Source organism: Anser anser (genome assembly GCF_964211835.1).
Source record: "Anser anser genome assembly, chromosome: 15".
NCBI classification, from domain to species: domain Eukaryota; kingdom Metazoa; phylum Chordata; class Aves; order Anseriformes; family Anatidae; genus Anser; species Anser anser.
This window is the reverse complement of record NC_139736.1, coordinates 2,948,935-2,967,583: the sequence shown is the minus strand read 5'-3', so window position 1 is coordinate 2,967,583 and position 18,649 is coordinate 2,948,935. Positions and strand designations below refer to the sequence as shown.

The 18,649-nt window shown below is 61.4% G+C and overlaps 1 protein-coding gene across 1 annotated transcript; it reads left to right on the top strand.

The window, feature by feature from the left end:
- Positions 1-332: 332 nt before the first annotated feature.
- On the top strand, positions 333-18,552 carry ALKBH5 (alkB homolog 5, RNA demethylase). The gene is made up of 5 exons (XM_083799429.1): positions 333-762; positions 1,468-2,273; positions 8,249-8,329; positions 12,233-12,388; positions 14,046-18,552. The coding sequence occupies exons 2-5, from the start codon at positions 1,552-1,554 to the stop codon at positions 14,227-14,229; spliced, it is 1,143 nt and encodes a 380-aa protein (XP_083655555.1). The 5' UTR covers positions 333-762; positions 1,468-1,551; the 3' UTR covers positions 14,230-18,552.
- The last annotated feature ends 97 nt before the right edge of the window (positions 18,553-18,649 follow it).

Sequence of the window (18,649 nt, the reverse complement as noted above, 5' to 3'; positions counted from 1 at the left end):
CGGCCACCCCAACCCCCTCACCCCCCCCCCCCATCCCTCCCCTCCTCCGTGCCCGCGAGGCCCCCTCCCGCGCCGCCCAATCACCCTCCGCCTCTCCCCTCTCCCTCCCTCCCCCCCCGCCGCCTCGCGGCCAATCGCCTCCCACCCCTCGGCGCGGGGGCGGGGCGGCGCGCGAAGCCGCGTCGGCGTGAGGGCGGAAGAAGGGCGGAGCCTGCGGCAGGCAGGCAGGGAGCGGCGGGGAGGGAGGGAAGGGGGACGGCGGCGTCGTTGGCCGCGCGTGCGCATGCGCGGGGCGGGGCGCGGGGGGGGGCGGGGCGCGGCGGCGGTGCCGGCGCGGTGGGCGGGGCCCCGCGGCGGCCCGGGGATGTCGGGCGGGCGGCTGGTGACGTAGGCGCCGCTCGCGCCGCGGGAACGGCTGCGCGAGACCCCCGGGGCCCGCCGCCGCCCCTCCCCCCTCCGGTACCGGCACCCCCCTCCCCCCCCTCTCCCTCACCGGCCCCGGTGTCCCCGGCCCCGGCCCCGGCCCCGGGCCCCTCCGCCATGGGAGCGGGCAGGGCGCCGCGCCGCGCCGGGGCCGCCGCTGGGCATGTGCCAGGCTCGGCCGCCGCCGCCGCCTGAGCTTGCCCGGTAACCGGGAGCTGCGGCCGAACCGCCTTCCCTCCCCCCTCCCCCCCCCTCACCCCGTGCCGTCGCCGTTTCGTCGTCGCAGTCACCGCAGCCGTTACCGCCGTTACCGCCGCCGTCGCCGCCCCGGGCAAAGCCGTGAGTTGGGCGTCCCGGATTGCCTGGGGGAGGGGTGTGGGCTGCCTTAATCCTTCCGGTAACCCCCCGGTAACCCCCGGGACCCCCCCGGGACCCCCTCCGGCACCGCTGGTAACCCCCCCGTGCACCCGGTACCACCTCCCCAGACCCCCTGATACCTTCCGGTAACCCCCGTGTACCTCCCGGTAACCCCCGTATATCCCCCGTACCCTCCGGTAACCCCCCCTATGCCCCCGGTACCAACCCCCAGACTCCCTAATACACCCCGGTGACCCCCTATACCCCCCCGGTAACCCCCCCATACCCCCGGTACCACCCCCCACAGACCCCCTATACCTCCCGGTAACCCCCCCCATACCCTCCGGTACCGCACCCCGTACCCCCCGGTACACTCCCTATGCTCCCGGTAACCCCCCCCCATACCCCCGTATCCCTCAGTAACTCCCCCATGTGGCCTGGTACCCCCCCCCATACTCCCAGTGCCCCTCCCAGTACCCCCCAGTAACCCCCCCGGTACCCTCCCGGTGCCCCCCCACCCCACAGAACCCAGCCCGGGGGGCCACCGGCCCTTACCGGCAGAAGGCCCTGTAGGCCTGGTCCATGTAAGGGACACCGGGAGGGACTGGGGGGACACCGGGGGACACCGGGGGGGCGCGAACCGTCCCTGTTCCCCCCGCTGACGCCCCGTGGGTGCTCTCCCGGCAGGGCGGCGGGTGCCATGAGCAGCGGCTGCGCGTCCCCCGCGGCAGCAGCGGGGCGGTGACGGAGCGCGGGGCCCGCCGAGGCGCGATGGCCGGCAGCGGCTACACGGACCTGCGGGAGAAGCTCAAGTCCATGATGCCTTACCGGGACAACCCCAAGGGGCCGCGGGAGCCCGCCGAGCCCCCCCCTTACGAGCGCAAGCGGCGTTACCACGAGGACTCGGCCTCGGAGCCCAGCGACTACGAGGAGCAGCAGCAGCAGCAGAAGGAGGAGGAGGAGGAAGCCCGGAAAGTGAAGAGCGGCATCCGACAGCTTCGCCTCTTCAGCGCCGAGGAGTGCGCCAAGATCGAGGCCCGCATCGAGGACGTGGTGTCCAGGGCGGAGAAGGGGCTCTACAAGGAGCACACGGTGGACCGGGCGCCGCTGCGCAACAAGTATTTTTTCGGGGAGGGGTACACCTACGGGTCGCAGCTGCAGAGGCGAGGGCCCGGCCAGGAGCGCCTGTACCCGCGGGGGGAGGTCGACGCCATCCCCGAGTGGGTGCACGACCTGGTGATCAGGAAGCTGGTGGAGCACCGGGTGATCCCCGAGGGCTTCGTGAACAGCGCCGTGATCAACGACTACCAGCCGGGGGGCTGCATCGTCTCCCACGTGGACCCCATCCACATCTTCGAGAGGCCCATCGTCTCCGTGTCCTTCTTCAGCGACTCGGCGCTCTGCTTCGGCTGCAAGTTCCAGTTCAAGCCCATCAGGGTGTCGGAGCCCGTCCTCTTCCTGCCCGTCAAGAGGGGCAGCGTCACGGTGCTCAGGTAGCGCGCCGCCTCGCGGAACGCCCGTCCCGAGGCGCGTGGACGCGCGCGGGCCTTCGGCTCGGCTCCCTTGGCGGGGCACGCGGGGTCCCCGGGCGGCGGGAAGGGGCCGGGGGGTCCCCAGTGGGGATGGCGTTTTGGGGTGGTCCCACAAGGGGGAGATCGGATCCGGAGTCGCCTGCTGGTGGAGCTGGGATTCGGTGCCTTTCCCCCGAGCGGCCGCGGTTGGCATCGAGGCGCAAAATGGATCCCGCACCCGGGCTCTACCCTTAGCCCTCCCGACGTGACCCGAAGGGCAGGGAGGTGGCGCGAAGGGCCTCGTGCTCCCGGGCTGTCAGCGGGGAGCTCGGAGCCCTCACCTGCGGGACGGGACGGCGAGGACGCGGCGCGGACCCCGCGGGGGCTGTCCCCGGGGGAGCACGGCGGCGGCGACGCGTGCAGGGACGGCGCTCGCCCCCGTGGAGGTGAAACGACCTGCCCAAGGTCACGCCGCGAGCCGCTGCTACAGCCGGGCTCCGTGCTGGGAGCCGTCTCCTCCCTAACCCCCGTTGTCTCCCGGCGGGCGCACGGAGCCCGCGGGACGGGCGGCACGGCCCCGGGCAGCCCGCGTGCTCCTCGCTCCCGCGCTCGGAGGGCCGGTGCCGGGGCTGCCGGCCCTCGTCAGCACATCGTGAGCCTCGTCCCCGCGTCCTGAAGGTCAGAGTGCTCGCCGCCAGGAGCGGGGATGGCCCGGGCTCTGCCAACAGCGCTCAGAACTACCAACTTTTTTTTTTTTTTTTAATTTGGGACCGGCGAACGTCCCCAGGCGGGTTTCAGGGCTCCCTGCTCGTAACACAACCCCGCGCCTTGGCTCGCAAAGCGATTGCCGCAGGGCGCAGGAAGGAATTTCCACCTCCCCCCCCGCCCGCCAGCCACAGGCGTCGCGCTGGTGACCGGGGTGTCGGTAATAACGGCCGGGATCTCACGGAGCTTTTATCCGGGGAAAGCTGCGCAAACATTAACCAGTGCCCCCCCCCAGCGTTAGGTAACTCAGCCGGATCGAGCGAGGCTGCGGGAGGATCCGCCAGCAGGGAAGGCTCTCCCGAGGCTAAAGACGTTTTCTTATTCCCTGGGGAGCGTGGCCGGGGCAGGGAGGGTGCAGGAGAAGGGCAGAGGTCGGAGTGATTTTTCCCGGAGCGGCGCTGGGAGGGAGCCATCGCGGCGCGTCCGCTTACCGCGAGGCCGGACGCGGGCAGCAAAACTTTCTGCCTTAATTTTTCCTGCCGGCGAAGCGAGCCCCCGCGATGCCCGGGGTAAACGGCTGTCCTCCCTTTCGTAGCCGGGGCTCGTTCCTGAGGACGGGGAGAGCGTTTTCGCGACCGAGCGCGCGCGTTCGGAACCGTCCTGCGGGGTCTGTCTGTAGTCGTAGCCAGAATCACCGGGAAAATGCTCAAATTCACATCCGAAGCGGGATCGGGGCTTAAGCGGTGGAGGATCGGCCCCTCGTGGGCTGAGGGAAAGGTGTTTTCCTCTGCTCCACGGCAAGCGAATCGCGGTTTCTTGTCCCCCAAAACTGCTGGGAAGGAGCTGGCTCGGGGTCCCCGGAGCAGTTCTGTGCCGTGCGGCTGCGCAGCCGGCGTGCCGTGGGTGCCGCCAGCAGGTCCCTGAAGCGCTCCTGCAAAGCAAACGAAGGTGTTTTGGTGCCTGCACGGAAAGGTTGGCTTCCTCGCCGCCCGAGGATGGCGTTCGCCAGCCTCACGCGGGGTTAGACGTTCAGAGGTTCTGCTTTCCAGCAAATAACAGCCCCTAAACCGGGGATTATTTCAATTTCGGGGATTATTTCCGTTCTGGCGCAGCGGTTAGCAGACACTTAGCACTCACTTAAGGGAGATTCTGCCAAGGCCGTGGGCCGGGGCTGCTGTGATCCAGGACTTGAGCAAACCTCCCGGCTCCCCTCTGACCCCAGAGCTCGGGGAAGGGACGGAGGATGTTGGGGAGATCTCGGGGTGCAGCTCCCGGCCCAGCTGGCGGCGGCGGTGAAGCCAGCTCCCCGAACTCGGCTTCCTCTCCTCCCAGCGAGCGGTTGCCGGAGGCAGTTGCCCTGGAGATAGGGAAACGGCGGAGATAGAAGCGGCATGCCTGTAATGTCTGGGATTCAAATGCTGCTGGGTCAGAGGCTGCTCCTGGCAGGCCTCCTTCCTGGGGAAGCCAGCGGAGCCACGCTCGCTTACGGTACCGTGTGGAAACCGGGAGGCTCGCAGGAAAGCCGCCGGGTTCCCCTTTTCCCCCCTCTTTCCCCGCCTCTCCCCATCCCACGCGCGTCCCGGTCCCCATCCCAGCTCTGTTCAAAATCCCCCTCGCGGCCTCGCAGCCGCCCCCCCGCCCCGCAGAGGGGCTTTCCCCGTGTCCTGCCCTCGACTCGATGCGCTTGCTTCAGGTTTTTCCCGGTGAGGCTCGGGGTTGCCGGTAAGCGCCTGGCGCGGGAGGGACGCTGCCGGTTAAACTTTGCAGCAGGCTGAAGCGTTTGCCGCGAGGCGAGGCGGGCCGGGCTGTTTGCGACCCCTGCACCGGCCTCAAACTCGAGCTGCGAAGCGTTGGCGTCTCCATCGAGGGGTTAGGGTCGCAAAGGCGCCCTCGCAAAGAGTTTCGGAGGAGGAACGGAGGCTCCCCTCGCCGCGTCCAGCAGGACAAAGGCTGAGCCGCCCGGAGGCCGCCCGCCCAGCCCCGCGCTCCTCCGGCAAGGTATTTTCTCTCCGTTTGCCTCCCTGGTGCAGGTTTGCCCTCGGAGGACCGGGGACCGGCCCCCTCTGCGGGTTGTGCCCCCCGGAGAAGCGGCCGGCGGTGGGCGTTTGCTTCCACCTCCGCGCGCGCCGGCCGGGCCGAGAGGAAATGGCAGCGCCGAGCCGGGCTGCGCTAAGACCTCGGTGCCATCAGCTTCCTGTAGGTGCTTGCTGGCAGGACCACGTCTGTGAGTTTGGTATTTTTTTTTCCCCTGTTTTAAAAAAAAAAGAAAGGAATTTGATAAGCATCAATCAGCAGGAGCGCTGCGGAGGAGATGGAGGATTGGCCCGTCTGCCGGGGAGCGGGGTTTTGACGAATGGTTAGGCTGGGAAAATTAAAAAAAAAAAAAAAAAGGGGGGGGGGGGAAATCTGGGTGAGGGGTGCAAAGCCCCGCAGCACGGAATGGATCTGGGCACCTGGTGGGCTTGGGTTTAATTACCGAGCGTCGTGTCTCCGCGCCTGGGGTTGGGGGCCAGCAAGGCTGCAGTTAAGCAGAGGAGTGAACCCTCCCAGGTAACGTCTGCGGAGCTCTGCGAGCCCGAAAGCGGGCGGGTTTTCCTTCTGGCACCGGCGGGCGCTCCGAGGAGAGAGCAGGCCCGCTCCCCCGCCGCTTGTAGTAGCGGTGGGAACGCGGCGATGTTCGCCTCGTGCTGTCCAGAGGCAATGCCTGGTGGCAGCGCCCTCAGCCCCGCTGCTCAGAGCCTCTGGAGGCCGAACCTGCTTTGTTCCCAGCTGGAGGGGTGGCTCCGCGGCCGCCGGGCTTGGGCGCTTTCCCAGGAAAGCCTGATCCCGAGGAAAAGGCTCTGCCTGCCGCGGAGAACTTCTGCCCACGCCGGCAGCCACGAGGGCCTCCTTTCTGGTGATACCTGTACAAAAAAACACCCTGCTTTCGGTTATAGGGGGGGTCGGGGAAGAAAAAGTAAAAAAAAAGAGGCTCGGGGAGGAGGTGTGGGGTGTCGGAAGCCCCAGCAGGTGAGCTGGGTGGCAGCTGGGCTGCTTCGAGCAGCCTGCGGGTGGCATCCAGCCTCCCCTCGGCCCTCTGAAAAATGCTCCGGGCCGGACGCGTGATGCTCGGGTGTTGCCGGCAGTTCAGGGCTTTCTTCGCCACGTTACCCCTCGGCGCTTTGGTTTCGTCGGCTGGGCAAAAAACGAAATCCCCGGGTGCGCCGCTGATGTCCTCGTGGGTGTTTCGTTCCAGCGTCTGTCCCTCGGCTGTCACCGGGACGTGGGAAGGGCAGGGAGCGGGTGAGAAATTGGTGCTGGCACCAAGCAGGACAACTGAGAAATAACCTTACCCTGTTCCTGACCGGTTCCTGCACCCGCCCCATGCTGGAGGGCCGTGCAGGGCCCCCCTCGGGCCATGGCGAGGTGCAAGCTGAGCTCTCCCTCCCCGTTGTGGCATCGGGGCTGCCTGGTGGGTCCCCGTTAGGGCTGAGGGCTGTTGTTTGGGGCCGTCCCCCTGCACCTGGGGCCGCCAGCTCTGCTTAAGGTGCTGGAAAGCGAGCTGGGAAATGAGTTCTTCTCTGGGGAGGGGGAGAGGCCGGGCTGACGTCTCGTGATGGAGGGCGCAGGTCTTGGAGCAGACCTCCTCCCCGCGTTCGGGGTGAGGATGTGCCGAGCCGAATGTTAACGTGGGTGACATTAATGAGTCCGCTGGAGCTTGACGCGGAGATTCCTGGAACATAACGGAGCATTATTACAGCCCCTTTGCATAACGCTGCCTTGTTCCGCGGCGCCCTGAAGGGCGGGGGGGGGCGGCCAGCAGCCCCTCTCCCCACCGGTCAGGCCTCAGGCTCTGAGCTCCCTCCTCAAAGCAGCCTTCAGGCGAGAGGTGTGCGCTTCCAGGCGAGCGGGTGGGTGATTTACCCAGATACAGGAAACCCCGTCCTGCCCCCGGAGGAGACCCGCGTGTGCGTGACGTGTTGTTCCCCGAGCATCCCGAATTCGCGGGCTGCTGAAGCCTGGTGGCGGGGAGCGCGGGCAGTGGCTCCCCGGCCGTGCCGGCGGGCAGAGGGAGAGCAGCGGGAGCTGAGGCTCCTCCGAGGGAAGGAGCCGCCAGAGGAAATGCTGAGCTCGGTCTCCGGCATCCCACATGAAACGCGTGCGAGGCAGGGCGTGCTGCGGCTGCCTTGGAAGCGTAAACCCCTGCCCCTGGGAAGCGCCGCCGTGGCCTCTGGCACCGCTTCGCGGATCCGCGGGCGCGTGGGTCCCGCTCCTGGGGAGGCTCCGTGAGCTCTGCGCGGGGTTAACCCAGGGCGGGGGCGCGCTGGCTCCCTGCGACCCGAGCAGCCTTCGCCCCGACGCCTTCCTGCCCTTGTCAGCCATTTCGGGAGGCGTTTCGCTTCTCCTTCCCCGCGCCGGACTACAACTTGAAGTATTGAAGCCATCCCCTACACCAAAACGCTCTCCTGCCAACGACGGCTGCGGCGCGGTGACGGAGCGGTGAGCCTCGCGCGCTCCGTGCTGGCCCAAGCCGCTGCCTTGCCTCGTGAGCCGCATGGCGCGGAGGTTTTAGGAGCCCAGCTTGGTTCGCAGCCTGCTTCGGAGGGTCGCCGGGGCTGCGGCGGGTCGTACCGTGACCGAGGAGCGGAGGAGAGGGTGAGGCTGCTGAGCACGAGCGAGTGTCCCGTGCCCGGGTGGTGGGGACGAGGCGCTCAACTCCCGGGGCATCAGGCGCTTGGTCTGCACCCCTCCTCCCCTGACACACCGAATCGGTGCCAAAGCCCACCTGCGAGCGCTGGGAGAGGCTCCGGCAGCAGGCTCTTCCCGTCCGTGGACGCGTCCGGGTGTGCCGCGTGTCTCAGCGGTGATAGATGGCTTTTTCTCGGGACCCGTGCGAGAAAGCGACGTGGTGATTTTTCTTCTGCTGTGAGCTGATCTCTTGATAAAGCTCCCGTAAACAAATTAGCTGAATTTACGCTCCGTAAACTCATTTTCAACGCGACTTATTTCGCGATGTTGCGGCAGGTGGCCTTTTCTCTGGCGTATGCTAAAAAAAAAAATTGAGTCAAAATTAAAAAAAAAAAAAAAAAGGCCTGACTGCTACTATTTTCTCAAAGTTTCTTCTTTTATGGCAGTTTAGCTGGGGAACGGGGTGTTTGGAGGAGGAATTCATGGTGGAAGTTGGGAACGGATTGGCCAAAGTTTGTTGTTGCAGCCACGTTGTGCCTCTGCCCGTAGTCTTTCTCACAGTGGCTTTCTGTTTCTGTTGTCAGCGGATACGCAGCCGACGAAATTACACACTGTATTCGACCGCAGGACATCAAGGAGAGGAGAGCCGTCATCATCCTTCGGAAGTAAGTGTCGGAGCCCTCTGGACAGTAAGGCAGCCTCCGGTCTGTTGGTGTGATTTTCAAGGTGCTTTTAAAGCAACGCTTTTAACAACAACAACAAAAAAGCCGTGCTTGTTAACACGCTGAGTCGATCTTAAATCTTCTAGGTCTCACTCTGCCCGTTTGCAGGCACCGTTCCTGTCCGAGCACGTGGCTTTCGTTGGCTGCCCGGCTCCAGGCAGCTAGGATTTCAAACTCCTGTGCCCTGGGCTGCACGTCCAGGTGTCTGATCATACGACAGCCACGTGCAAAAGTTACCTGGGCAGCGCTTTGAAGCTGACGATGAAGAATCATCCGTAAAGCAGACAGGTTTCTTGGTAGCGTGGCTTTCATCTCCTGGGGAGAAGGGAGGAAGGCGCTGGCTTTGAGGGGAAGTGGATGCGGTGAATTTAGTGACCAGTTCATAGAGGTTGTCCTGGGAGCAGGGAAGCCGGGCTCTGTAAGTCGTGTCGTACGCTTCCCGTTCCAGAAGATAATTGCGGGGGAACCACCCCAAAGTCCCCGGTGTCACCTTGTCCTGTACCCAGAAATGGCATTTCGTATCAGTTCCTTTTACTAGAGGACTAAAATACGTGTATGCACCACGCTGACCCACCTTTATCGGGCCTTAGAAGTTGTTAGCAGCAATTCCACCGTCAAGAAATGTTTGTAAGTGGAAATACACGTGGCTTTGGGTGCTGTTAACCCAGACAAAAGCGTGGCCATGATGGCAGGGCTGCGGCTGTGGCCCAGGCTGGCGCGAGGCTAGCGGGCAAGCGGTGTAGATCGGGAGTTGTGGAACTTCTGGGCAGCCTAGCTGGTTTCCAGACAGCCTGGTGATGCGAAGATATGGCACAAGGCCAGCAGCGCGGAGTCGGACATCTGGTTAGAGAGATCCGTGAGATGAAGGCAGGGAAACAGCAGCCCTGAGGCGTTAGCAGAGCCGGGGAGGCGGGATGAGATGCGGCGGGCGATAGGGTGGGATGAGGGGAAGGGAGGGGAGAGCCAAACCACCGGGCTGTTGGCATGTTAGGTGAGTGGTGAGGTGACTGCGAGGAGAGCCCGAGGGTGGCTGCCTTCCAATCGTTGGTTACTGCACCAACAAAAAGCCGTGCGAGTGCTGATGAGCACCGTGGGAGGCGTCTCCAGACCCTGCAGGGGGAGAGAGCTGGGCTCTGGCTGCTTTAGTCGGGCTTTGGGGCAGAGAAGCTGCCTGTCCTAGGCTGCCTTTTCCAAGGAACTGCTCCGCAGACTTGGCCGAATGAACTAAAGCTGCCCGAGCTGGCGCAGATGTACGACTCCCTGTTCAACCTGCCTCTTACCCTCATCAGCCCCCGTAAGCTGCGGGCGCTGAGTTATCTCACTTTGGCCTGACAGCCCTCGGAAAGCAGCCAGGCGAGCGTCCAGCTCTCCAGGACGTACCTGGCCGACCCGGTGCCTCCCTGCTGAGCAGACGAGGCCGTTAGCTCCCGGCAGAGCCGACTGCCCGCGTTTGCCCCGGCGTCCTTCTGCGGCAGCCGGTCCGGCTGTCCTCCCCGCGGGGGCCCGAGTCGCTTAGCGTTAGGGCGGCAGTGACCGCCCCGTCATACGCAGACAGCGATGACTTGCCTGGCGAGCTGAAGGAAACCACAACGGGATCTTCCTACGAGCAGAGCGGAAACCCCCCGGGGGTTATTTCTGTGTGATCTCCGTAGGGCTGAGCAGCCCCGGCGAATACACGGCCGTTGCCTGTTAGTGCACCCTTTGGTGGACCTTTCCCCGCGCTCGCAGCCCCCGGAGCAGCTAGTGCTGCAGCGAGTGCCCGGATCGTGCAGCTCGTGCAGGCTGAAGCAGCGAGTTACGCAAGCGGGAAGACAGCCAGCCGCTTCTGCTGGCACGCGAAGTTTGGGAGCAGCCCCTGACCTCGTGAAACTCGCCGTCTCCTCCTTGCTGGTGAGAGGCAGCCCGCAGCTTTCCAGAGGGCTCAGATACCCCACGGTCACGTCACGGAGCAGTATAAAAGCTGCATCCAGGAGCTGGGATATTTGGCTCCGAACAGGCTGCCAGAGCGTGCTGGGCCCCAGACGTTAAGAGTCTGGATCCGTTCTTGCCTCCGCTCCGGGCACGTGGCTCTGGAGGCGGTTTTTGCTGGCAGCGGCAGGACGAAGCCGTGCGTGCCGGAGAAGTGGCTGGCTTTCTCGGCACGCCTGAGAGCGGCGCGGTTACCAAGTAGGTCAGGAGCACTGGAGAGCTGCAGCGTGATGGCATTTACGGTGTTTCCTGCGCCGCGGGGCTGCGGGGAGCCGGCGAGGTTTGGGAGCGCTCTGAGCGAGAGGCGGGCGGGCGGGGGAAGGAGCGATGCTCTGAATTTCCTGAGCTGCTGCCAGAGGTAAGGTGGGAGGTGGGGGGAGAAGTGAGACCTCCTCAAGCGGGGCTTGAAAGTCATTTTACAGGGCTTATGCAGCCATTTGTACTTAGCTGTTTGTGAGCTGTCGCACTGGGGAGTTATTTTATTCAGCTTGGACTTTGCTGGGTGATTTGCTTTCCGTTTTGGTGTAGCCCCTCCTAGTACCTGCTCCTGCAGCTCATATCCACGTCGCTCTGCGGTGACGGGGCGTGGCTGGTGCTCTCTGACCCTTGCAGTGCATTTAGTGGGTTTTTAATTGTAGGCCTCTGGTTATTATATTTGAAATACATTTAAACCTCCCGAGGTGTCCAGGGCAGGATCCGCAACGCTTTTGGTGCTTCGGCTGGCCTGGCTCCAGTCCCGGAGCTGCAAACAGCTCAGGATGGCTTTGCAGACTAGTGCAGGCTCCAGCCTGGCAGCAGCTGCCTCAAAAACCTGCCTCAAAAGCTGAAGCTCCCCACCAGGGGACACGTAGTGATTCTCCCCTTTCTTTCACCCAGCCCCCTTTGGTATTCATCCCCAGTCCTGGGGAGCGAGGCAGCAGGAGCAACGTCAGAGTGCCTTTCTGTCCGGAAACGTGCACAGATCCTCCTGAAACTGGCACTCTGGAGCCCTGGCACCACCTTTTAGCACGCTTTGCCCGTTCTTAGGCTTCGGTCTGTTTTGAAACTGACTTCGGCAGTGCTTCTAAGTGGTGACCAGTAACTACGCTGCACTGGGAGATGGTGACGGCACCGTCGTACGGCACCACGGTGCCACTGGTGCCATGCAGCCCGCTGCCTCTCCGTGCGTGCTGCAAGCTGCTGCTGCAGCCGTGCCCGGGCAGCAGCGGTGGCAGCTCTGCTCGGAGCTCTGCTCGCTCTCTGCTGGAGCTCCAGCGGTGCTGTTGCAGCGTGACCAAGACTGCTGTGCCGCTGCAAGGGATGCGGCGCAGCTGCTGTTTGCCAACCCCACTTCTGACTCGAGCATGAGTCGAAGCGCTAAAGCTCTTAGTCAAGCCGAGAAATGCCCGACCCCACGAAGTCTCTGAGAGAGGAGGGAGTTTCCAGACAGAAGCGGTTATTGCTGGTGGAGGCGGTGATGGATTTCTCGGTGCATGTCCCAGGTGGCTTAACTGGAGCTGCAAGTTGTTGAGGAGTCACTGTGATTTCATGGGGTTTCACGGGGAGCCCAGCACCTCTGCTCAATACCCTGTCACTGGGATTGCAGCGAGCACAGCACCTTTCCTGTCCTCCCAGAATCACCTCGTGGCTACACTGACCCCTAAACCTTTCTCTGTCTTCTGACCAGTTCAGTAAAGGTTAAAAATTAAAGCATCAAGTGCAAGAGAACTGCAGCTTGTTCTGCCTTTGAGTGTAACAACCCTGACCCTCTTCTGGAGCTGTGCGGCTGGGATCGAGGGTTCTGCTTCAGTGCATCTAGGACAAGCGTCTCGTGCAGCCTGCTACCGATCCTGTAGAAACTCCTCGCAAATTCTTTTTTTTTTTTTTTTTAATTCGCAGAACAAGACTAGATGCACCTCGACTGGAAACGAAATCGCTGAGTAGCTCTGTGTTGTCACCAGGTTACACCTCCGACCGCCTGTCGGGGAACAACAGGGACCAGATCCTGAAACCCAAGCGGTCCCATCGCAAAGCAGACCCCGATGCTGCTCACAGGTAGGTTGGGCTCTCCTAAGAGCAAGGAGCTGGTCAGTGAATGTCTGAGGCTCCCGGCCTCTGATGAGAGAGGCTGCACGGCGCACTTGAAGCATCCTGGTTTGCACCTCTTTGCCAGGTGCTTCCTGTGGCACGCAGATCTGTTTTATCAGACCACGTTGCTTTATACGTTCCTCCGAGGCTTGCGGAGGCTAAGCTCCGGCTGTAAGCAGCTTACATTGTTTATCCTGTGAGTGGCATAATGAAGAAGCAATAGATTTGGCTGGCTCTTGATAATGCAGTCATTCAGAACAATAGTTTCCCTGCAGCTAATTATTTTTGACCTCTATTGCCGAGCAACCTGCGCGGCTGTGTTAAAGTACATTATGAAAGTAGTCTTTGGAGAGAACGTGAGAACCGGGAAGGGCGAAGGACTCCCTGGGAAGCTTCTTAGATCTGTTTTGGTTCCAGGGCTGTGTGTATTTGTGTGTGTGCGTGCAACCAGACTGTGTGGGTGCATAAGCCTGACCTGCAAGAGAGCTCCTTGCTGAGGTTGCAGACAGCTTGAGCTCTGCAGCAAGGCTCCCCTTAAACACCACCTTGCTCACGCGTATGTACTGATAGCCAGGAGTGATAGCCGGCCTGCCAGCTGTCATTTCTGCCGTTCTCTAACTCTGAAGCCTCCCAGGAATTGATAGGGCACTCTCTGCACGTTGTGCAAAACCCAAAGGTGGTGGGGCTCGGCTGCTGTGAAGTCGCAGCCCGTGTTTCAACCTGTCCTGGTGAAGGAGGAGGGCGGGGATGGCGTGTTTATGAGCAGCGTTCATTCACCAGTGCTCGGGGTGACTGGGCACGCTGATCACGAAGCGAAGCGAGCCTGCAGAGGAAGGCTTACCTCGGAGCCTGCAGCGGGCTGCGTGTGATCAGAGGAGGGGCCGTGCAGGGCAAGCCTGCAGACTGGTGAAAGCCTGCCGCGGAGAAGACACACGTTAACAGAGAGCAGGCTCAGCACAGACCCCTGCGGCAGATGGGTGTCAAAAACATGGTTTTCTCTTCCTTTGGCCTAAAAGACTCCGGCATAACGTAGGTAAATAGCAGAGGCGGCAGCATCTGTCAGAGGAACTCGGTTGCCACCTAGGATAAAATGAACTAGGATAAAATCCTGCCAGCGTGGCCCTGCCGTGAGCTGATCGCAGGTGAGAGCAGGGGCAGCTTTCTGCAAGAACTGACTGCACGAACGCTGGAGAGAGCAGCAGGAGGGCACAGGAGCTTGGAGCTGTGGTTTAATCCTGCACCACGAGTCTCCTCATAGCTCCTCTGTAGGGCACACAGGCCCCTCTGCCCAGGGGGCTACGGGCTGCACCTAAAGAGGGGCGGCCAGGCCGTTTGGAAGTGTGCACGGTGGAGGTGGAGACCAAAGCTGGCCATGCGAAGGTGCAGGGCTTGCGCCATTCAAAGCGAAGTTCTCAGCCTTGCCGTGGGATGTGCAGCTTGGCGATCTGTTCCTGCTCTGCCGAGAGCCCAGAGCGTAGCACCGGGAGAGCAGCGTGGAAAAAGTCACTCACGTTGCTCAAAGTATGCAGAAACCCAGATGGTGTCCACACAAGGAGTGCTTAAATCCCGTTACGGCCGCGTTCTCACTCCCTCTCTCCCTCCCTCCCCCTCTCTCTCTCCATAGGCCACGGATTCTAGAAATGGATAAAGAGGAGAACAGGCGCTCGGTCCTCTTACCAAAACATAGGAGACGGAGCAACTTCAGCTCCGAGAACTATTGGCGAAGGTCTTACGAGTACACGGAGGACTGTGATGAGGAGGAGGAGGACGGCAGCCCGGCCAGGAAAGTTAAAATGAGGCGACACTGAGGAATGCACTTTCCGGGCTCGTGGAGCTGATGAGATTGGCCTCCAGTCTGTGAAAACTTTCTCCTCCCTCTGGCTATCTTCCATCTAGCTTCAGTTTTGGTTTTTCCTTTCAGGCTGAAGAGTAAACAGGAAGGATCTAGCGATTTGTTTTTATGAATGGAGGAATGCTGAGACGTATGTAAGGATGGAACATGTCCAGTGCACATGGTGTCCTGAGTCATGGGTCAAACGGGCATCTCTCCCTTAGGAAGCAGATAGAGTTATGCCAGGCTGTCTGTTGGGATTTCTTTTGAAAACACCAAAAAGTTTAACTGTTTTCGTTGCGCAAGATTCAAGAATTGTATTTTTGGTTTTGTTTTTTTTTTTTTTGCTTTAACTTCCTTTCCAAATGTTCTAAATATGATGTTAGACCCCAGGAGCTGAAATTCTCTGTGGTGGCCTCGTATTCCTTGCTTCACCAAAGGGCTCCTTGGTCTGCTGTTACCTAGTTGTCGTTGGGTTGTGTTTTAAGAGTGTGCCCTGCAGTAACTGGAAGTTTGGAGCTTTGCAGACCCCTCTTACTGCGTTGATTACAAAGGGTTTAGGACGTTTGTGTTGCACTTTAGTACCAGTTTTAAATGCCGTAGGTTTTCTTTCCGGTCCCTCTTCCCAAGCCAGCTTGGGCTCACAGCCTCGTGTCCCCGGGCTGCCCTCTCCGAGAAGAATGTGCTTACCCCTGGCTTCACAGCGCTGGCCTGACCGGCGATGTATTTTGGTTGAGGAGGGAGGAAACGGGGCTGATTTCACTGAGGCCAGGCCGGCATCGCCCTGAGGTCCGTGTTGGAGCCCGGGGGCTGCAGCATCAGCACCGAATACCTGCTGCTTTCCGGGCACGGCAAAGAGAAGCGGGTGAGGGCTGTGCTTGTGAGGATGCCGGGCTTGGGGGGCCCCCCTGAGAAAAGCTGTCCTCCGCCTCCTGGCAGCGTGGCGGGCTGGTTTTAACATCCTGCCCTTGCTGGGTGGAGGGAGAGGAGCCGGCAGGGCACCCCGTGCCGAGGGCAGGGGCCGATACGGGGCCGCGGGGGAGCTGGGCACCTCGGCTGCGGTCCGTCCCCTCCGAGGCTGGCTCTGGGAGCGGGGACGCTGCCGGGTCAGTGCGTTCATCAGAAATACCCACCGATGCCCTGCTCGTCCCGCTGCGTGTCCCTGGGGCAGGGAGTTTGTGGCTGCCAGGGGAAATGCTGAGCAGCAGCAGGCGTTTGGCCGCGAGGAGGTCACGCGAGGAGGTCTGCCTTCTTCCTCGTCTTCTCCCAGCTGGTTCGCGTTCGCCCAGCCTGAAGCCTGAGCGCCTTCCAAGTTTGGGGCCCAACACCGTATTTAGAACCCCTACTTTTAAGGAACTTCCTCCGATTGATTCTTTGAACCCAAGTGTTGGCAGTCGTAAGGAGTAGTCTTATTTTTAAATTTTTACCGCTTTGCCCTCCCTCAAACTGTAGTTTTCCTTAGTGTCGTGTCCCCCACACTTCATGGTCTGCACGCTTGGCAATAAAAAGATGTAATATATTTTGAAACCCGTTTGCTGCTGTCTTGAGGAGCTCCCAGTCAAAAAAAAAAAAAAAAACAACAAAAAACGGGCGCTGTTCCTTAGCAATCGAGCATGTTTGCTGACATCTGGGTCTCGGTGTCCTTTTCCTTCCCTGCTGACTCGTGCAGCTCCTGCCGCTCGCCCGTCCTTGGGGTTACCGCTGGGGCTGGGTCCAGCAGCCACACCAGTGCCCAGGGGATCGCTGCCGCCTTCAGCATCGCGCTGACCTGCGGGAGGTTTCCTAGGCAGGCCCCAGCTGCCCGTCCTCGGTTCTCTTGATCCCATCGCCTTCCCGGTGAGAGCTCCCGGCGGCTTGGTGTGGAGGTGCAAGAACAGCCTCGTGGCCAGCCTTTGAAGGCGCCTCTTGTCTGCCCAGAGATCTGAAAGTTCATGCTTCTGCTGCTTCTGAAACCACTGAGAAGCTGTTATCAGACCACACTGAGCATTTGAAGCAGCGTTCCTTGCCTTCCTAGCTTGCTGCAGAGAATCCAGGCCAGCTCTTGGCTACAAACCCCCGTTCTGGGAAAGCTTGGCGTTCCCCGACAGCAAAACAGCGTGCAGGGAGCAGCCATCCCTTCTCCTCTTCACTGCTGGCATCTGCGAGCGTCTTCAGCAAGCTAGAGACCTGCCTGCAGGATGCCTGGGAATGGCTGTTCCCAATTCTTTTCGGAATTCACCCTGGACGTGCCCCGTGCCCTCCGCGGGCGTTAGGCTGTGCTGCTCGTGCTGCCGGCGGTGGCTGCGGTGAGGCAGAGCAGCTCTGCTCCCTCGCCCGAGGTCCCCGCTCTGCGCAGCCTGCTGTCCCCCCTCCCCATTTTACGCCTACCTCTCCGACACGGATGCCGTACTCCGGTGTCTCAGCTCACAACGAAGGCAACCCGCCTCGCCGGGGCTCCTTCCCAAAGCGGCAGGAGTGCCGTGACTCCCGTGGGACAAGGTATGTCCTCTGAAGGCTGGACAAGGCACCCCGAGGTCTTGCCTCGTCACCTCATCCCAGTCCTCGTGCGGTCTGCACGCGCGCGGGCAGCCCTCCTGTCCCCTCGGGTTCTGGTGTTCCTGCACGCCGCCTCCGGGAGCTCTGCCCTCCTGTTCCCCCCCCAACCCCAGGTCTGTGCCGTGGGTCTGAGCTGGCAGCTGGCGCTGGAGGGCCGGGGAGCTCCTCGCCGGAGTCGCTCCCCTGCTCCGTTCCGCTTTGAGCCTCCAAGCTGCCTGCTTGGGGCTCCAACACCGCCCGTCTGACCCGTAGCATCTCGTGGGCAAGGAGTTCCCGGCGTGCGGGCGGCCCATCTCTCCCACTTGTACAGACATTTTATATACACACAGTTGTATATGTGTAGATACATGGTTTTTTAACTCTTTTGCACTGAACAACGTCGGGGTAAAACCTTGATCTGAAACCAGAAGACACATTTTTCACGCGGATCCAGATGTCTAGATCCCTTACTGTGACCTGTTTGGTAAAACTGGCTCAAAATGCTGCTGTGCCCACTCCTCTTCTCTGTCGTGGCTGCGTGCAGGCTTCGGGTCAGGCCGGCGGCGCGAGTCCGCTGCGGAGGACGGAGGGCAGCAAGCGCTGCTTTGGGGCTGCCTGCCCATAAAGAAGGAAAAATTTCTCCCCGTCCCCTCCGTGGGACGGGCTCGTTCCCTGGCCTGACCCCGTTGGCTTTATTGTCCTTGTCTGGCTCAGCGGTGCGGTCCGTGCTCCTCTCCATCCACCCGCAGCGTGTCGTTGTGCATCATGCCCGGCCCCGGCAATACGGCTGCGTGCGCCCTGACGGCCCCACACACCCCAAACCCACAGTCCCAGACCACGGGAACGCCTTTCCCGAGGAAGGGGAGGGAGCTGGGGGCTGCCCCCGCTTTTCTGCCGAGGGAGGAATTGGGGTTCGCTGCTCTTGCCTGCAGCTGGAGAAGACTCGGCGATCGGACTTCTTGCGTTGGTCGCGTGGGCTCGGCCCGTCCTCTGGAAGAGAAGGAGAGGCGGTTTGGTGGCAGGGAGAGGTGAGCTGGCCCGGGGACGGGGTGGCCGATCGGGGAGCAGGTCCCTGCCCGGCAGAGGCTGCCGGGAGCCCACGAACGGCCTCCAGCAGGGAAGCCCAGGTTGCCACCTCCAGCCCCGCGCTGGCCCAACCCTGACGCCGTCATCCCAGGAGGGGTGTTGGGACGCGGGGCTGCCAGCTCCCTCCTCCGGCCTCGGGGGTGTCCGAACCCCAACCTGAAGCTGGGAACGTCCTGGGGGGGGGGCTCGGAGCAAGGCCCCGAGGTCCAGACCCCCCCTCTTTGGTCTGCCCAACGCCTTCCCTTTCGTGGGGAGGAGAAACCTTGAGCTGAGAAGCGCGCCTCTGCTCCTTCCCACCCCCCTGCCCACACTTAATGTTCTGGCTGACTTTAATTTTTTTTTTTTTTTAAAGATTCTAATTTTTTTTGTTTTGTTTTGTTACAAATAAAAGAAAAATAAAAAACAAAGTGGCAATATTTTTTTCCGTAAGCTTTTCCTAGGAAAAAGCGTGGTTTGTAACAAAGTTGTACAGTTCTGAAGTTTGAGATACGAGAAGTACTGTGTGAAACGCTGTAAATGGAGCAGAGATTATTTTATGTACAGTCTGACGCGGGGGGAAAACTTTTAATTCTGGTCGATTCTTAGGAAGAATTTGGTTCTTCACTGTCAGGGTTTGGAATTTCATGGTTTCATTATTATTATTATTATTATTTTTTCTTGTATAGATTGCTGCATTAATTGAATAAAAGCAGAAAGCATCGCTGTGCCTGCCTGTGTGGTGCCGGGGGCGGGGGGGGGCGCAGCCGGGCTCGGTGCCTGACTGCAGGGTGAGGGAAACGCTTATAAATCCTAAATAA

Excerpts from the sequence above, each read along its gene's own strand:
- ALKBH5 (XM_083799429.1), top strand. The coding sequence starts at position 1,552 with ATGGCCGGCAGCGGCTACACGGACCTGCGGGAGAAGCTCAAGTCCATG. Across the intron at positions 2,274-8,248 it reads GGCAGCGTCACGGTGCTCAG|CGGATACGCAGCCGACGAAA; the intron begins GTAGCGCGCCGC and ends TTCTGTTGTCAG. Across the intron at positions 12,389-14,045 it reads GACCCCGATGCTGCTCACAG|GCCACGGATTCTAGAAATGG; the intron begins GTAGGTTGGGCT and ends CTCTCTCCATAG.